Raw genomic sequence first — 17716 nt, 5'->3', positions numbered from 1 at the left:
GTGATTTACATGAACAACAACACAGCAATACCGCTAATGCAATTGTAGGTTGCTGCCTGTGATTCTGAACGAAAGGAAATGCTGTATTTCAGTTGGAGTTAATGCAGGTGAAGACGTGTTTTTTTCCCTCATCTGAGGTCATGGGTCCTATAAATCTACTGAACTTTGTGAGGATTCAATGAGATCAAGATCATCTTGTAAAACTCGTACCAGTGCCTAGTTCATGGAAAGTGCACAATAAATGTTACTCTGTAAGATGCAGAATAGGGTATGTGAAATGTGCAGCGTGTGTATATACAGGCACTCATTCATTCAGCCCCAGAACATCAAGAACAGAAGAAAACCTCCTGTTCTTGAGACAGGCATGTAAACAGACACGTAAGAAGTTCAGCAACAGAGTACTTACAGAGGGCTGCCTGGAGGTGGCTGCTGAGGTGAGTTTTGAAGAAGGACTGCTTTCCAGGCCCACAAGCTAGAGATGGGCATTGCTGGCAGAAGTCATGGCATTTTCAAGGGCACAGAGGAATGAAAGTTGCACAGTAAACTCAGGGGACTCTAAGAATTTGGGCATCACCAGAGTGCGGAGTACCAGGACAGGAGAAGCATGAAGGGAAAAGGGTAGGGTCAGGTGACACAGATCTTTTGTGACCCTGGAATTCTGCACTGTGCTCTGGGGACAAGGGGGAGCCACTAAAGGTTTCCAAACAAGGAAATGCTATGACCCAATTTGGGCTTTAGAAAAAACTTTGGAAGCTGCAGGAACGGGCTGTTAGTGGCAGTTGGGGAGGCTGGAGGCAGAGAGGCCACACAGGGCCAACTGTCATGGTGGCAGTAAGGTTGCTGCCGTCCAGATGGTGGAAAGGGGATAGACTTGCGAGCCATCTAGGAGGGAGGAGGAGGAGAACACGGTGATCTCTACACAGCACCGGCACGATGTTTTCCATGAATAGATCGGACCGTGCCGGACTATCTGATAAACAGTATTGGGATAAGTGAGAAACCATCCGGAAATAAAGTTAGGCCCTTTATCTCACATTGCATACCACGATAAAATCCAAGTGGAGAGAAGACGCAAAGGTATGTATGTATGTATAAATAAATAAATCAATCAACCTACTAATATAGCAGAAGAAAATATGGGATTTATTTTTTTATGACCTTGGAGTGGGGAAGGGCTTATCTGGCCATGACTCGCAGTTCGGAAGCCATAAAATAAAAGACTTAAATTACATAGAAATATAAACATCCTACCTGGCAAAAATCAATCACAAGCCAAGTTAAAAACCAAATGACAAAAAAAAGTGGGGAAAATATCTGTAGCTCACATCACAAAGGGCTAACTCCTAATACCGATACAGAGCTCATAGCACTCAATTTTGTAGAAAAGACCAACAACAAGAGGAGAATGAGCACGAGAGGAGCACAGAGCTCAAGGACAAGGAAACCGAATCCCAATTTCAACATGTAAAAAGAGGCTTAGCCTCACTCAAAATAAGAAATACAAATTAAAACGGAATCCATATACCATGATTTTTACCCACCAGATGGACAAAAATGTGGAAAGGTGGGAAATACACTGTTTTGGTGAGGCTATGTGGAAACAGACACCCTTCCACGTTGCTAGGGAGCATTTAAATTGGTATAACTTTCATGGGTTTGGAAATATCCATCAAAACTACAAACGTATATACTCTTTGACTCAGCAATTCCACTTGGGGGGATTTGTCCGTTAGATACACTTGCACATGGGCAAAACAGCATAGGTTCAAAGTCGTTCAGTGCAGTGTTATCCATATTAGCAAGAGATTGGAAATGGCCTGTCTACTAAGAGGAGACAGAATAAATAAATTACGGCAGAGTTGTAACCATGTGTTTTGCCTAACAGCCACACCACTGAGTTCAAATCCTGGGTTGGCCACTTACTACTTGCGTCAGTTTCCTCGTCTGTAAACTGGAGGTAACAGTGACACCTACTGAGAAGATCATGGGAGGGATTCGCTGAATGAATGTGTGTGAAGAGCTTGAAACAAGCCTGGCAGCGCCATTAGTGCCACACAAAGTGTTGCTGTTTTGGTACACTGTATTTTCTCATCCACACGACAGACAGAACACATGCTGCTGTGAAAACGAGCGAGGAAGCTTCCTAAGGGCTCACTTGGAAAGCTCTCTAAGAAACAGTGTGAAGCAAAGCAGTAACAGCCACCACCACAAAACAGTTGTGTGCTGCGCTATTTGGGGATGTGTGTCTTAAGAAGGAAGAAAATATTTTAAAAATGTATTTCTATATGCCAAAAAAAAAAAATTCTGGGAGGATAGGGAAAAAAACAAAAATGGTGGCTATGGTGGAGTTGTAGGGGGCGCTGTGTGGATGGCAGAAGGGGTGGGCCCGTGTTTTTTTTGTTTGTTTTCCCTTTTACAGAATGGCTTTTGTACCTTAGATTTTGAGCTATATAAATGAATTATACAAGAAGAGAACCAATAGGAAAAACCAGCTGATGGTACGCCCCTTCTTAAAGCTTTCACTGGTTTTCTGTAGCTAAGAATAAAGGCCAAACCCTTGACCACAGAGCCCTCCGTATCTGAGCCGCGCCTGCCTCTCACACCAGTGTCATCTGCGCCCCCTCCTCCTTCTGGCACTTATGTCATTTTGTCCAGTTACAAGTGTTCACCTCCCCTAATCCTACATTTGCCTAGTCAACTCCCACTCATCCTTCAGATCTCAGTTGAAATGTCACTTACTCAGAGAACTCTCCCCAGAACCTCCAAAATAAGTCAGCCTGTTTGGCTCCAAGCTCTCATAAAAGCATTTTCTTCTCCTTCAGAGGATTCACCTCAGTCCTAATTACACCTGCATCTGTGTGATCATTCAACTCACATCTGGTGCCTACACTACACTGGGAATTCTAAGGGGAGGGGTGAGCTCTGATTTTCACTCATCTGGGCACCCCAAGTGCCAGTGGAGAGCCCAGCAAAAAGAAGACACTCATGTTGCTGGGGTTTGAATCTTTGTGTCCCCTGAATTCATACAGTGACATTCTAACCCCCAATGCGAAGGTACTGGGAGGCGGGGCCCTTGGGAGGTACTTAGGCCACAAGGGTGGAGCCCACATGAATGGGGCAGGGATCTTATAAAAGCTACTCCAGAGGGATAACTTCATCCCTTCCAGCTCATGAGGGCTCAGCGAGAAGGGGTGGGCTGTGGACCAGGAAGAGGGGCGTCACAAAAAGGTGACAATGCTGGCAAGTGATTCTTGGACTTCCAGCCTCCAGAACCATGAGCAATACACTTCTGTTGTTTATAAGCCACCCAGTTGGTGGTATTTCATTACAGCGTCCCAAATGGATACAGACCTACGTGTGAGATGAATGGATGAAACAGATGCGGGGGGCAGGGGATGATTCCCATGTTCTAGCTGGGTGACTGGGTGGTACCATCTGTCAAAAGTCACAGGAGGAAAAAGAAAGCGTGATGGGGAAAAGGAGTGCGCCTGGACCTGCTGGGTTGGGGTGTGCTCAGGACATTCAGGTGGAGATGTCTGAGTAAACTATATGAAACTGAAGCCCCTAAGCCTGGGCCGCAGGTGGCGACATGGCAGCAATCAGCACACACACTGGTGGCTGCAGTGTGGAAGCACGTGAGACCAAGCCCAGAGGAGCAGAGAGGGAGCCCAGAACGCAACTCGGGAAGTCACCATCTCAGGGGAAAGAGGAAGGAGAACTCCTGCAGGGGACTTGGGAAGGCCTGGCCAGTGAGGTGGGCAAGCCAGGACAGGGGGAGACACAGAAAGTCCTGAGAGCGGAACAGCCCAAAAAGGAGTGGTTCACAGAGTCCCACATAGCAGAGAGCGCGGGCAGGATAAAGCCCGAGAGGCAGTCGTTAGATTTAGTCACGTAGGTGTTACTGGCGATCTTTAGAAGGGCTGTCTCTGTGAAGACGCGGGCAGTGCGGGTAGATGTCAGCAATGTCCTGATAAAGGGATGGTATTTGAGAAGAGGGCTCATCAGTTACAGACAAGCATCAAAGTTATGTCCTATTCATGAGGGGATTTCAAATGATAAACATTTCATTTTTAATTTAAAAGTTATATATGTATAGTGTATTAAACTAGATAACCAGAGAACTAAATTCAGGATTTCATGGAGACTATAAAGCTTCTCTTAAAAACAAATATATTTTAGGGAAAAAAATCAGTATTTAATATTACATAGATAATAATACAGGTGGTTACATGGATAAGGCAGAAATTATCATGTTCAAAGAAGTGAAATTTAGGAAATATTGTTGGGACTATTTTTTTTAAGATGCTTAGCTGTGAAGGGAAGATGAAAGACAGAGTTGTGTGGAGTTGGACGAAGTTTTTCAGAATAGGGAAGACTTCTACATCATGAAAAGCCAGTAGTGAGGAAATCATTGAAGATCCCGGTAAACAGTGGACGAATTGATGGAATGAGGTTCCAGAGGAGGTGGAAGGGATGGGAGGTAACCACACCAGGGCCATGTTCAGGAGGAACACCACCTCCTCCAAGATGGGAGGGAGGAATGTAAGGATGGGTGCAAGCAGAGACACTTATTGAGTGGAGAGAAGTAGCTGAAGGAATTCCCACCTGAGAATCTCTATTTCCTCAGGCACTTATTGGGAAAACATCTACTGAGAGTGGAGAGGACAGGAAGTTTGAAGAGACTGGACAGGAAATTTGGGAAGGCGGTAAAGCTTTAGCACATGTCTTCTGAGAGCAATGTGTGGAGGGGCTGGTGAAAGACAGAAAACAAGTGTTGAGAACACAATTAGAATAGAGACCATGGAATTTCAGTGGCCCAAATGTGAATGACTTGAGAGACTTCCTCCAGTCGGCCAAGACTGGGCACAGCCATTGGACACAAAAGTTCCAATAATTGGTCATAAAGGTACAAGCTAACTGGAAAAAAGAGGAGGTTGAAAGGAGGAGAGATCTGGGTCAAAGAAAGGGACAGATAGAGGCTATGATCTCAAATAGAGGCATTTTGGGGAAAGGAAGGAGATGAAGTCCAGGTGGCTAAAGAGAAGGCAATGCAGAAGTCACTGTAGTTAAGAAGCCCAGACCTTGTGGGATGAGTGGTCCTCACCAGAAGGCTCTCAGGATGCTGGCTGGAGTTGCAATGAAAGTACTGAGAGAGCCACAGGCCAAAGGCACCAAGGAATGTGGGGACAGTGACCAAGAAGTTAGGTGGTGGTGGTAATGGGAAAAAAAAGTAAAGAGGATAGTAAAGGAGAAAGCACTCTCACATAAGCTAGAGACAAAACAATGGTCTAGAAGAGACTGTGGAGAACCGGGGGCAGATGGGACTGAGCAGAGAGAGCAGCCCCCATTAGAGGGAGTTTCAAGGGACAGATAGGAGAACTCTGTGTTTTGTGAAGAGCTGGGGTGGTTATAAAAAATATAGTTCCAGGCGGCCAAAGCCAGAGTTGGGAGGAAAGGAAACAGAAATAGAGCCAGGCTGGAGGGAGAAAAGAGCAGTGAGGACAAGGGGGGTCATATTTACTATGGTGGCGCCAGGGCTGCAGAACGAGGGAGGAATGGGACTCCCTCTCAGCGCCACTTGGTCACCCCCAAACCACAAGAAAAGCAGAAGCATGCCTTCCAGGGAAAAAAGGCTCCTGGGCCTGGTAGGTACTAAAGGAGAGCTATCTGGCCTTGTGTAAAAACTCTTGAGCCAGTTATTTCTGGAAAATTACAAGACTTGTAGGGAAGAGAAGCCCAAAACCCTCAGCTTTTTTGGTTTCCAGGGAATATTCTTCCCAATGTTTACTCCAGATCCACGCCCCCTCTGTGTGGAGGTCTGAAGGTGAAAGCAACCTCAGGAAATCCAGATTTTCTCTAAACGCTCACCATTTCCCCCAAGTGAACAGCAGGTGGCAGCAAAGACCCAGAAAGGAAGGTGAGACCACCCAAGCGCCTAGAAATGGTGGAGGGAAGGTGAGCTAGGCTTCAGAAATGCCATCAAAGCTCTCACAGATGCCTCACACCTGTCTGTCTTCCCCCTCACACAGGGGCTCCCTGCGGAAGGGCTGGGCCTGTCTGGTTCAGCCTGGATTCCCTAGTACAAATGCTTGGCACACAATAGGTGCTAAACAAATCCAGGCAGACCTCGAAGATATCATGGGTTCGGTTCCAGACTGCTGCCATAAAGTGATGGTCACAATAAAGCAAGTCATATGAATTGTTTTGTTTCCCAGTGCATATCAAAGTTGTGTTTACACCATACTGTAGTCCATTAAGTGTGCAATAGCATTACATCTAACCACACAATGTACATATCTTCATTAGAAAGTACTTCATTGCTAAAAAATGCTAACCATCTTCTGACAGTGCAGGGTTGCCACAAACCTTTAATTTGTTTTAAAAAAATGTGATAAAGCAAAGTGCAGTGAAATGAGGTATGCCTGTCCGTGCTGAGTGACTGGCTGAAGCAGGACAGGTGGGCGGAGTCTTTTAGGACTGTGCGGTATGCGGAAAAGTGCACTGACTTGCGAGAGAATCAAGGCCAGGTTTTGAATCCAAGCTGTGGGCAAGGTACCTAACATTTCAGAGCCTTGATATTTTTCTTTCCTCCATTTAGAAGGAGGATTTTTCACCAGGTTAGCTGTGATGGGAAAGTGCATAAAACATGCCGAGCACACAGAAAATAGTCAAGAAAAAGTAGGCATTGGCAGTCCCTGTGGTTGTTATTACTGTTACTATTATTAACAGCCTCTTTTCTGGGCCAGGCACCAGAGGAGAGGGGAGAGAGTCACTAACAGTAAAAACTAAATTGGAAGTAAGACTTGGAATCCCTACTTCGTTAGCTCAGCTCCTCCCAACAGTGCAGCAACAGATTCAGGAGAAGGCTGCCTGGAATTGGCCACTTCTAGACAGTGCAGCTTCCCAGACGGTGGGATTTTTTGAGGAGGTGGGGGAGATGAAGGTTACTTGGCATTTTTCAAGTCAGACCAGTCTTGCTCATCTACCTGACAGATTTTTATGGCGGCTCAGAGCACAAATAGGTTTAACTAACAGCCGTACACATTTGGCAGGAACCTGCATTGCACACCTCAGAAACCGGAACCACGGGTGCTGGGGGTCTGGAGTCTTGGGACAACCGCCTGCTTGGCTCCCTTCAGAATGAGTGTATCTCCCAGACATAAATTATTAGGAAGCTATTTCCTGTGCCACAGGGGACAGACCTGAGAGATGTCACAAGTCTCCTGGATTTTGGAACATCTGACTTCTCTTAAAGCTCAGTGGGGAAGAGTGTGTTTAGAGCAAATTAAAAGGAAGTGCTCTTTGATGCTGTGAGACCCCCAAGTGGCTGCACGGGGTAAAAACAGCCTCAAAGAATATTTAGACACGTCCCAAGAAAGAGTTCTAATTGATAGAAACCAGGGACAAGGGCCAATCTCTTGACTGTAGGTAGAGAGACAGGAGAGCAACATGTTCCTGGGTTGACTGGTCCTTGAGGCTACCTCATGCCAGAAGTTCTGAACATTTGCTAGAATTCCTGAGTTTGGGGTCCATGTGGCTTTATGTCATTTTTAATGCGAAGAAATGAAACCCTTGCTGCCTGGGCTGAGGTGGGTCTTCCAGAAAAATCCCAGCGGCCCAGATAGAGAGGCTGGTGGCTAAGACCAGAAAAGTATGTCTTCCAGGTCTAGGGCCTTTCGGGAAGGTAAGAACACTGAGAAGCAGGGCTCTCACAACTAGCCTAGAAGGGACAGGAATGCACCTTCCCTTCTGTCTACTACACAACAGAGGGAGGGGATCATTTAAGGGTTGGTGGTCGCTCTCTCGTGACCAAATGAAGATTTTCGATGGTCTGTTTTACATGAAGGTCTCTGTTCTTTCACCTGCCTCTTTCCTCAATTCCATAATCCCACAGCTCCTGGACTCTCGCCCCTTTCAATATCTTCTTTGGTTCTGAGAGGATGGATCTAATGAGCAAAAGCACAAGGCCCTTCTCTTCTACCCTGTAATGCACAGAGCCCAGGGCAAGGCACAGGCAGGAGGGAGTGACAGAGTGTGGGGGGCTCTGTTCAAGCCTCACGCCACCACCCACCACGGACGAAGAGCCCAGGGCCTAGGCCCTAGGCCAGGCCATCAGCAGCCCCGAGCTCCCCCGCACAAAAGATGGTCCTGAAAAGCCGCCAGGCTCTTTGTGGGCTCGTCCATACCCATTTTCCCGCTGGCTGGTGTCTGGCATAAAACCCGCTGCAGGGATGCAGCGAGGCAGCAGCTCAAGATCCTGATAGGCACCCCAGAGGCTGTGGCTCCCCCAAACAGCAGGGAGCGGCGAGAGGCGTGCAGGTGGCACAGGGGTGTGGTTTGCTGGCCTTACCTCCTTTCCACAACAGGTAGATGGGCACCACGTAGAGCATAACATGCTGAATGTAGTAAATCTCCAATTCAAAGGGGAGCTGTAAGGACAGGGGAGAGAAAGAGGGGTTTTAGAGCAGGAAGCATTCATTCCTAAGTGGAACACCCTTGCTCTCAGGGACTCCCACCTTAGCAACCCCCTGCACTTCAACCAACTCCCTTCACAATTAGAGCAAAAAGAATGGAATACTTAGGACCTAGGCCAGCATCTTCCCAAGAGTATTTTGCAGAGATGGTACTTGAAAAACGTTCCACTCAGAAAGTTTGGTTAAAAATTTAAGAAATGTTACATACAGTCTATCCCCTTGGAGATTCACCATGTATATTAGTGGTATATTAAGGACCTTTGCGGTCTCAACAAGTAAGAAACCTGCTTAACATTATTTATCTAGTGTTTCTCAAACTTATTTAGCCAGTGCCTTGGTAAAAAAAAAAAATAGCACTTAGTATCCTACAGAATACTTGAAGAAACACCACCTTATGTCACTTCCTGCTCCTGGTGAGTAGGTGACGGATGACTTAAAAGCTTATTTTTCATCTGACATGAAGAACATATGCGGTAGGATTTATTAGTCCCAATTTCCAGATTTAAAAAAAAAATTGATTGCTAGGTTAGGTCTAGATCCAAGAATAAAGAGTTTCTCCACGGGATACTTGGGTTCAGTCCAGAGTTAGCCCGACTTTTGGGTGAAGACCAAGCGGCTGGGCCAATCGTGGAAGGGCTTGCCAAAAAGAGCGCCCCCCTCCCCTTCCACCCAACACGCCCACTCATTCACTCCTGTTTCCCCTCTCTCTTAAAAATGGAAGGTCGAAATTACCAGAGCAGGGCAGTTTCCACCTGGCCTGGGGACCTTGCTATAGCAGTGTAGCCTAGCAGCGGGTGGAGAGTGGAAACAGCTGGACGGCTAACTCAGTTCCGGGAAAAGAACTTCAGCTGCTGGCGAGAGGCCTGGCCTCCGGGGCTTACATAGCCCTACACACACACAGACACACACACACCCCCAAGGGGAAGCCCAGAGAGACAAGGACACCCAGGACAAGGGTCAGCTGCCCCCCTGTGCCCTACCGGGTGAGCACAGAACCAAGCCTGTGAGCTCCTGAGAGAACACAGTTCTGGGCTTCCTGGCTCAGGAGCCCAAGCCTGCCTTGCGCCAAGAGCTGAAACCAAAAGATGGCAGAGCTCCCAGAATGGGAGCTGGGATGACTGTGGACCTTGGACAGAGTCACTGGCTCTGGCTCTTGAAAATAAAAACCCACGCAGAAGGGAAATTTCCCACGGACCCAGATGACGCTCGACTATGCCCACAGAAGGAAATGTAAAATCCCAGGAAAAGAAATGAGGTTCCAAGCGTCTCTGTAGACCTTGCGGAATAGCTAAAAGAGGTCACGAGGTTTCACAACGGGCATCGCCAGCAAGTCACTTTGAGCTCCCAGCCACGTCCCCAAGCAGCACCTGTGCCGAACCCTCAGACTCCAGCAGCTATTGACCTACGTGGGCTCACAGGGCCCATTTGATTCTCCCTCCCTCCCGGCCCTCCTAGAAAGCAAACTCCCCATCTGCATGTCCAGGGAGGCAGTTCAGCATTGTGGCCACAAGCAAAGACTTGGGAGTCTGTGAAAATCCCTGTTCTAGATTTGATTCTGCCACTTAATAGCCCCGTGGCCTCAGGCAAGTCACTTAACCTCTCCACCCTAGTTGCGGCACCAGTAACATTCAAATAATTTTGTTATAAGATAGGGATCATTTTTTTTAAAGTTTCACCATCACAAACATTTGTAGAGTACTCACTGTGTGCCAGGAACCAAGCACTTTGTTAACTATTAATTCACCTGTAACTGTTCCAATTAACTCCATTTTAGAGATGAGAAACTGAGGCACAGAGAAGTTAGATTAACTTACCCAAGGGCACACGACTCATCCGATGAGAGCCAAGATTCTAACTCAGGCAGTCCAGCTCCAGTTTACAGCCTTTGTCCGTATACTCCGCTACCCTACATCCGGCTCCTTCCCTCCAGCAAAAGCCTGACGCCTGGGAGATGCGCAGTGGGGATCCATCTCCACTGCGCATCTCCACTGCGCAAAGGAGATGCGCAATGGAGATGCGCAGTGGCGAGGAGCACTAACAACGGGCGCGGTAATGGGCAGCAGCAGGATTAGCAATCCTCTTCCACCTGGGGACCATCAGCCCCCCCACTCCCCGTTCCCATGTCCCCACCCTAACAGCCGGCTCGCTCTGCCCCACCGTGGCCCCAGGCCCCGCACCACACAGTGACCAAGCCTGGCCCGCAGTACAGGCCTCCCAGCTCCCGCTGGGGCTCTAGACACCTCCGGCACAGATCTCAGCAGGGGTGGCCAGGAGACTGCCTCCGTGGCAGTGCCCTTCCTCTGAGGGCTTACTCGCCGCCTATTCCAAGAGTTCCCTACCTCGGTAGGTCACAGAGAGTGTTCCACTAGGTGTGGGCAGCGCTGACAGCCAGGGCCAGGGAGGAGAAAGTGTGGGAAAACAGGGAGAGGAAGTGAAGGGGATGCAAGAGAAGGGGGCAACAAAAACAACAAAAAATCCCCACACAAGTGGCAGGAAGAAGGGAGCTGAATGCGAGCAAGAACCTACCAGTGGTCATTTAGTAACAAAGAATATTTAGTAAGTACTTCTGCACCAGGCTCTGCATTACTTTCACGTTAAATACTTTCACGTATGTTAGCTCACTTAATGATTGCAAGGTTCCTGTGAAGCAGGGACTATGATCATCCCCATTTAACAGATACGGAAAGTAAGGCACAGAGATGTGAAATAACATCTTAAAGAAGAAACGGCAGGGAAGAGATACGGGGGTAAAGGACATCCAGCAACAGAGCAGGAAAAAAAAAAAAGCAGCTTTCTTTACCGAGCCCTGAATCTGGGCTGAGTCCCAAGAACTTTCTCATGGAGTCTCCCCACCCTCTTTTCCCCATTTTATAAATGCTATCTGTAAAATGTCGTTCTTCCCCACTCCCTGAAGAAGTTCTCCTTGGCTAACTCATCTCTATCGTACAGAACTCACATCTGGAACTCCACTCTAATGTACATATCCGGGCTCCTTTTCAGCTGGAGGATTCCCGAGGCTTTAGACAAAAAGTCCTACATCACTGCAATTGAAAGCCAAAGCAATAAAAAATGCTTTAAGTGACATAGGTCATAACTTCCTTCTCACGTCCAAGTTAACATCTTTTTTTGGAATCAGAAGAACAGACTGGTAAAGGTCTCCAGGCCTCTGGAGTCAGACGGCCTGAAACATGAGGTGCACGGGGTCCTTCTGGGGCAGGACCCCAGGCCTCCTTCCTCCCATCCCTCCACCCTGACAGCCGCACCACCACTCTGCCACGGAGACCACTGATCCCAGTAAGCCCCACATCCCTGGTGACTCCAGTCACCCTAAGAAGCCCAAGAGTCCCAGGTCACCACCCAGTACAGAAACTCTAATCATCCCAATGCTGAAAACCCTTCCAACTCCAACCTCTGGAACCCACTGACCATCATTAGCGAAATCCCCTCTATCTTCAAACTCTTCTCTGAAACATCTCTTCACCTTCTTACTTTGACAAAACCCCGGTCCCCTCTCTGAGGACACTGCTATCCCTACAGCCCTCTCAAGTTGTGGGTGGTTTGCCTCCCTTGTCGTCTTGTTCCACTGGGCCAAGAGGGTACCTGTCTGCTCTTCACTGCTGCCTCGAAACTTCTGTCTCCTCCAGAACATTCTCTTGGCCCCCTTCCTAGCCACTCCCCTGATCGAAAGTCATGTCATCCAGTCTACCACCCACTACTCTTTTTGTCCCACTTAACTACAGATCCTGTCACTGCTTTCCAACATACCTTTGTCAAAATTCCTATGTCTTCAGCATTTAGCAATACTCTGGTCTCTCAATGTCTTGACCTCCTTTCCCCTCAAGATCTCACCTCCATCTCACTTCAGCCCTTTATTCCCAGGGTCACACCTGTCACTACCAGCACCTACAACCCTTCCATAAACCGTCACGCACCCCACTCTCCAACCACCACCAGCCAACCACCACCTACCAACTCACCAGCGCCTCCTTATACCCCAACCCGAGCAATCCTCCAGCTTCACTGGGACCTCCACCTCTTGATCACTGCCCTCACCAACCTGACATCCTCATTTCTGTGCCTGCCCATCACTCCCTTCCATACAGTCTCAACCCTCCTTACACTCTCCCTTTTTCCTCCTTGTCTCCAAAAACCATATTCCTTGTTAAATCGAACTCTCTCCCTTCGTGCCCCTCTACCACGCAAGTAAGTACAGCTGGAGAAAAAAATAAGACTATGCTGTTAATCCTTTAAATTCATGACTGCAAATTGTGAGTGGGCCCTTAATGCAACTCAGTCCATTCACTCTTCTCGCTCCGACTATTCCTCTATTTCACAGCTTCTCCTGGGTTTCTCAAACTTTCCCCCATCCGCCCTCTCAGCTGGTGCTGTGACTTTCTATTTCTTTCGGGGAAAGGGAGCAATCAGAAGAAAACCTCAACAAATTCCCACCTGTGCCTCCCTGCACCTCCCATACCCACAGCTGCCTTTTCTGCCGCTGCTACGCAGGAATCACCCTGCTGCTGGCTCAAGCTGGTCCCCTATGTCCCCATTTGTGCACAGGATCCTACTCCGCTCGCCTACTCAAGAACACACCAGCAACTGTTCCTTTTTTCACTGGATCATTCCCATCAGAAAACAAGCTACAATATCTTTCACCTAAAGAGATAAAAACTCTTGATCCCACTGCCGCCTGCAGCTATTAATCCCATATCTGCCTCCCTTTATAGCAAACCTCCTCAAATGATTTCGTCTCTCCTCACAAACCATCATTTCTTCACTTCTGAATTTTCCTTCCAACCACTCCAACCAAATTTTCATACCCACCACTCCCCCTAAATTGCTTTTATTCAGGTTACCAATGAACTTCCCTGTTCCTAATTCCAATGGACAACTAGGATGGAAGCTGGCCCATATGACAATCTTTATATGAATTTTAAATCACCACCCCTTCTTCATCCACATGCCACGGGTGCTAGGGAGATTTTTGGCACAATCACCGCCTTGTGCAGTTAACAACCTGTACAACCATATATACCGGGCCTGATCAACTTTCAGGCCTCATCTTACTTGACCCATCGGCATCATTTGATGCAATTGATCATTCCCTCATTCTTAAAACACTTTCTAGCTTTTTTCTCGACAAGATGGCTACACCAGCAGTAGCGGCGAGTGCTCCTCCCGCCAGTCCAGCCCCAGCCCCAGCTGCGGCCCCAACGCCGGTCCCGACTCCGGCCCCGGCCCCGGCCCCAGCCTCAGCCTCAGCTCCGGCTCCGGCTCCGGCTCCATTGCCGGCACCGGCTGCAGCAGCGACTGGGACCGCGGCTCCGGGTCAGACCCCAGCCTCAGCGCCAGCCGCAGCGCAGACCCCGGCGCAGTCACTGCCTAGTCCTGCTCTCCCAGGCCCCTTCCCCGGCGGCTGCGTGGTCGGGCTGACCCGGTCATTTTGGCCTCCATCGTGGACAGCTACATGCGAGACAACGAGGGCGCTGCCTGAGTTATCGGAACCCTGCTGGGAACCGTCGACAAGCACTCAGTGGAAGTCACCAATTGCTTTTCAGTGCCGCACAATGAGTCAGAAGATGAGGTGGCTGTTGACATGGAATTTGCTAAGAACATGTATGAACTGCACAAGAAAGTCTCTCCAAATGAGCTCATCCTGGGCTGGTATGCCACGGGCCATGACATCACAGAGCACTCTGTGCTGATCCACCAGTACTACAGCCAGGAAGCCCCCAGCCCCACCCACCTCACCGTGGACACGAGCCTCCAGAATGGCCGTATGAGCATCAAGGCCTATGTCAGCACTTTAATGGGTGTTCCTGGGAGGACCGTGGGGGTGATGTTCACACCGCTGACAGTGAAATATGCGTATTATGACACTGAACGCATCGAAGTTGACCTGATCATGAAGACCTGTTTTAGCCCCAACCGGGTGATCGGCCTCTCCAGTGACTCTCAGCAGGTGGGGAAGAGGGGCATCGGCCCGCATCCAGGATGCCCTGAGCACGGTGCTGCAGTATGCGGAGGACGTGCTGTCTGGAAAGGTGTCTGCTGACAATACCGTGGGCCACTTCTTGATGAGTCTGGTTAACCAAGTCCCCAAACTAGTTCGGGGACTTCGAGACCATGCTCAACAGCAACATTAGTGACCTGCTGATGGTGACCTACCTGGCCAATCTCACACAGTCACAAATTACCCTCAATGAGAAACTTGTAAACCTGTGAGTGGGCCCCAGGCAGCACTCCTGCCAGACTGGGCCCTAGCCCACCCTGGGACTCAGAATGGAGTGAAGGAGAAATGGTTTCTTTGTGGTTTGAGTCACACTGAGTCAGTCAACTGCTTGTGACTCTAAATAAACATAGCCTACCTTTTGTAAAAAAACAAACAAACAAAACACTTTCTACACTGTGCTTCCTGCTAGGACACCTCTCTCTGTTCTTCCCCTCCATCAGTGACTCCCATTCTCAACATCCTTTGCTGGCTCTTCCTTATGTCTCTCACCTCTACCTATTGGAGGGGCCCAGAACCAAGTCCAAGGATCTCTTTTCTATCCACTCTCACTCACTGGACAATCTTATCCAGGTTCCTGGCTCTAAATGCCATCTATATACTGATGACCCCCAATTGAGTATCTCCAGTGTAGAGTCAGGCTGTTAAGATTGAAATTCTAGCTCCATCATTTAGTTGCTATGCACCTTCAGGCAAATCACTTAATCTGCTGTGCTTCAGTTTGCTCATTTGTAAAATGGGGATGATAATAGTACCTATCTCATCAAGTTGTGGTGAAATTAGGTGAAATAATTCACGTCAAGTTCTCGGCCCACGTAGGTGAATAATCCATGGAGAGTGCTGGCATACAGTATGGGCTCAATCACTGTCATTATCATCCTCCTCTTCAACATCCATGTAGCCAGTAAGTGGTAAAGCCAAGATTTTAATTCCAGCCAAGAAGACATAACCTGGAGCTCTTTCCCCCTCATTATGAGGCCCCAGCAAGGGCCTCCAGCCAGAGATGGTGGCACCTGGACCTGCCCCCCAGACCTAGTCCCAAGTCACTATTTTATCAGATGACTACCGGAATAAACTTAGCTTCCCAGCTCAACCCATTCTTTTGGCCCAACTCTAAGAGAACGTTTCTCCTGGGAACTTCTTTATTTCTCTAAGGAATATCCATACTCCTCTCCTCTTCTTCACCCATGGCAGTCCCATTCTTACTCTCAGCCAGTCAACTAAAAACAAAACAAAACAAAACAAAAACAAGAACAAAACAAAACAAAAACACCACTTACTGAGACACTACTTAGTGGCAGGTAATGTGCCTGGCTCTGGGTATATGGCAGTGATGAAGACACAGTCCCTGCCCTACAGGAGTTCATAGTCTGGTTGAGAAAACTAACAGATAAAGGGATAATGTCAGTGCAGCAAAAGAGCATGGGAGGATCTGCCTATCAAGCATCGGATTTGGTTTGATTTGTCTTTGAATGTAGGGGACAGGCCTGTAAGATATACAGTTGTGTAGAGCTCTTGCTGGTGGCTGTGTGCAGGGGATGCTGGTGGAGGCAGGGAGACCAGTTAGGGACTGGCAACAGCAATGTCTAAAGCAAGCTTTAAGGCAGAGGCAGCAAGAGGAGAGAAGGTAAGGAAGTTGAACCACCAGGGCTAAGTCACTGATATGAACAGTGGTACACAGAGATAAGGGCAGAGGTCAAAGAAGACCTCCAGGCTGATGGCCTCGGTGGCTGGTGGGATGTCGGGGCTTCTCCCTCAGTTGGGACTGACAATGGAGGAAGCCGACTGGAAGAGGAGGAGCATAAGAAAAGAAGCTGAGACCAAGCTGGGTTTGTGTGGCCAGTGTGAGAACCTGGCAGAGATGCTCAAAAAACTGTGGGAATGTGGGTCTGGATCTCAAGGAGGCTGGAGAAGATGACAAGAGTGGAAAGGCAAATGATATATATGTATATAAAATGCAAACAGGGAAAAGTAAAAGGACGAGATTCTAAGAGGCACAGAAGTACTGACATATTCCTTAAGCACCCAATAGAACACCTGAGCCACCCCGCCTGCAGACCCCTGGTCCGTGGTGCTCTTTCAAGAGGGAATGGGTGGCAAGAGATGGAAGTCGTAACTCAAGGGAATATTGATAGAAAGAATGGGAGAGCCTTGAACATATTTATAGACGGCGGGAAGGAGCCAGTGGGGAGAGAGAGGGAGGCTGAAGCAGCAGGCAGGGCAGGGGACACTGGCTGATGAAGAGGCCCCGAAGAAGGCAGGAGAGGTGGGACCCAGAACACACAGAAGGATTAGCCTTGGGATCCAGGAGGTAAGGAGGGACAAACTGGCAGAACTGAGGACAGCCTGAGGGAGGAACATGCTGGAAGTGGAGGCAGCTTACAATCAGGAGCTCCCGCTACCCGCTACCCGGCTGGAGACTCGTGTGACCAAAAGGGTCTGTGGCTGATGATGAACTGCAAAGTGAGCATGCGTGGTTACAAAGAAAGGACCCTGCTCCCAACTCAGCCCCAGACTGCAGCTCTCCAAAGAAACCAGGGCATCAAAACAGATCATTGCTACGGTCGGAATGCTTGTGTCCCCCTAAATTCCTGTCTGATGTGATGAGATTAGGAGGTGGGGGCCCTGAGGAGGAGATTAGGTCAAGAGGTTATCAGAGGCCTCAGAGAGCTCCCTAGCCCGTCTCACCCCAAGAGTTCTCCCTGGACCATGCCAGCACCCTGATCTCAGACTTCCGGCCTCCAGAACTGGGAGAAATCAACTTCTGATGTTTATAAGCCACACATCCTATGGTATTTTGTTCCAGGAACCGGAACAGACTGAAACAATCATCCATCTCCCTTAGAGGGGAAAGGGAAGAGAAGAGGATGCAGGCTTTGGACATGTTCCTGCCAACCGAGTTTGGCTTTGGAACACTTCATCTTCATTAGCTGACCATGGACTTCTGCTGTGGCTACTGGTGCCACAAATTCATTGGGACTAAATACTACTCGTTAGAGGAGCCACAAAAGGGAGGCCCACAACCTAAAATCAACCGCCAACATGTTCACAGAACAAAACAGCACACTGCCATGAAAAACAACAGGTGCCACGAGAAAACACTCAGACAAATCCAGAATGTGGAACATTCTGCGAAACAACTGGCCCAGATTCACCAAAATGTCAATGTCATGAATGAGAAGTTGGGGGGGACTGTTCCTAGATTTTAAAAAGTAAATCAACAAAACCTGAA

At 48.5% G+C, this 17716-nt stretch overlaps 1 protein-coding gene and 1 pseudogene across 11 annotated transcripts in view; one reads left to right on the top strand and one right to left on the bottom strand.

Moving 5' to 3' along the window:
• TMEM164 (transmembrane protein 164) overlaps positions 1-17716 on the bottom strand; it is a 150012-nt gene that overhangs the window by 24649 nt on the left and 107647 nt on the right. For all 11 annotated transcript variants that reach the window (XM_064482932.1, XM_064482935.1, XM_064482934.1 and 8 more), the window contains one exon: positions 8351-8429. In XM_064482932.1, coding sequence (XP_064339002.1) covers positions 8351-8429 — 79 coding nt within the window. The remainder of the gene's footprint in view (positions 1-8350; positions 8430-17716) is intronic.
• LOC116150868 (eukaryotic translation initiation factor 3 subunit F-like) lies at positions 13604-14854 on the top strand (annotated as a pseudogene).

Source organism: Camelus dromedarius, chromosome X (assembly GCF_036321535.1).
Source record: "Camelus dromedarius isolate mCamDro1 chromosome X, mCamDro1.pat, whole genome shotgun sequence".
Taxonomy (NCBI): Eukaryota; Metazoa; Chordata; class Mammalia; order Artiodactyla; family Camelidae; genus Camelus; species Camelus dromedarius.
Note: the sequence above shows the minus strand (reverse complement) of the source record. Positions and strands in the feature narration are given on the sequence as shown.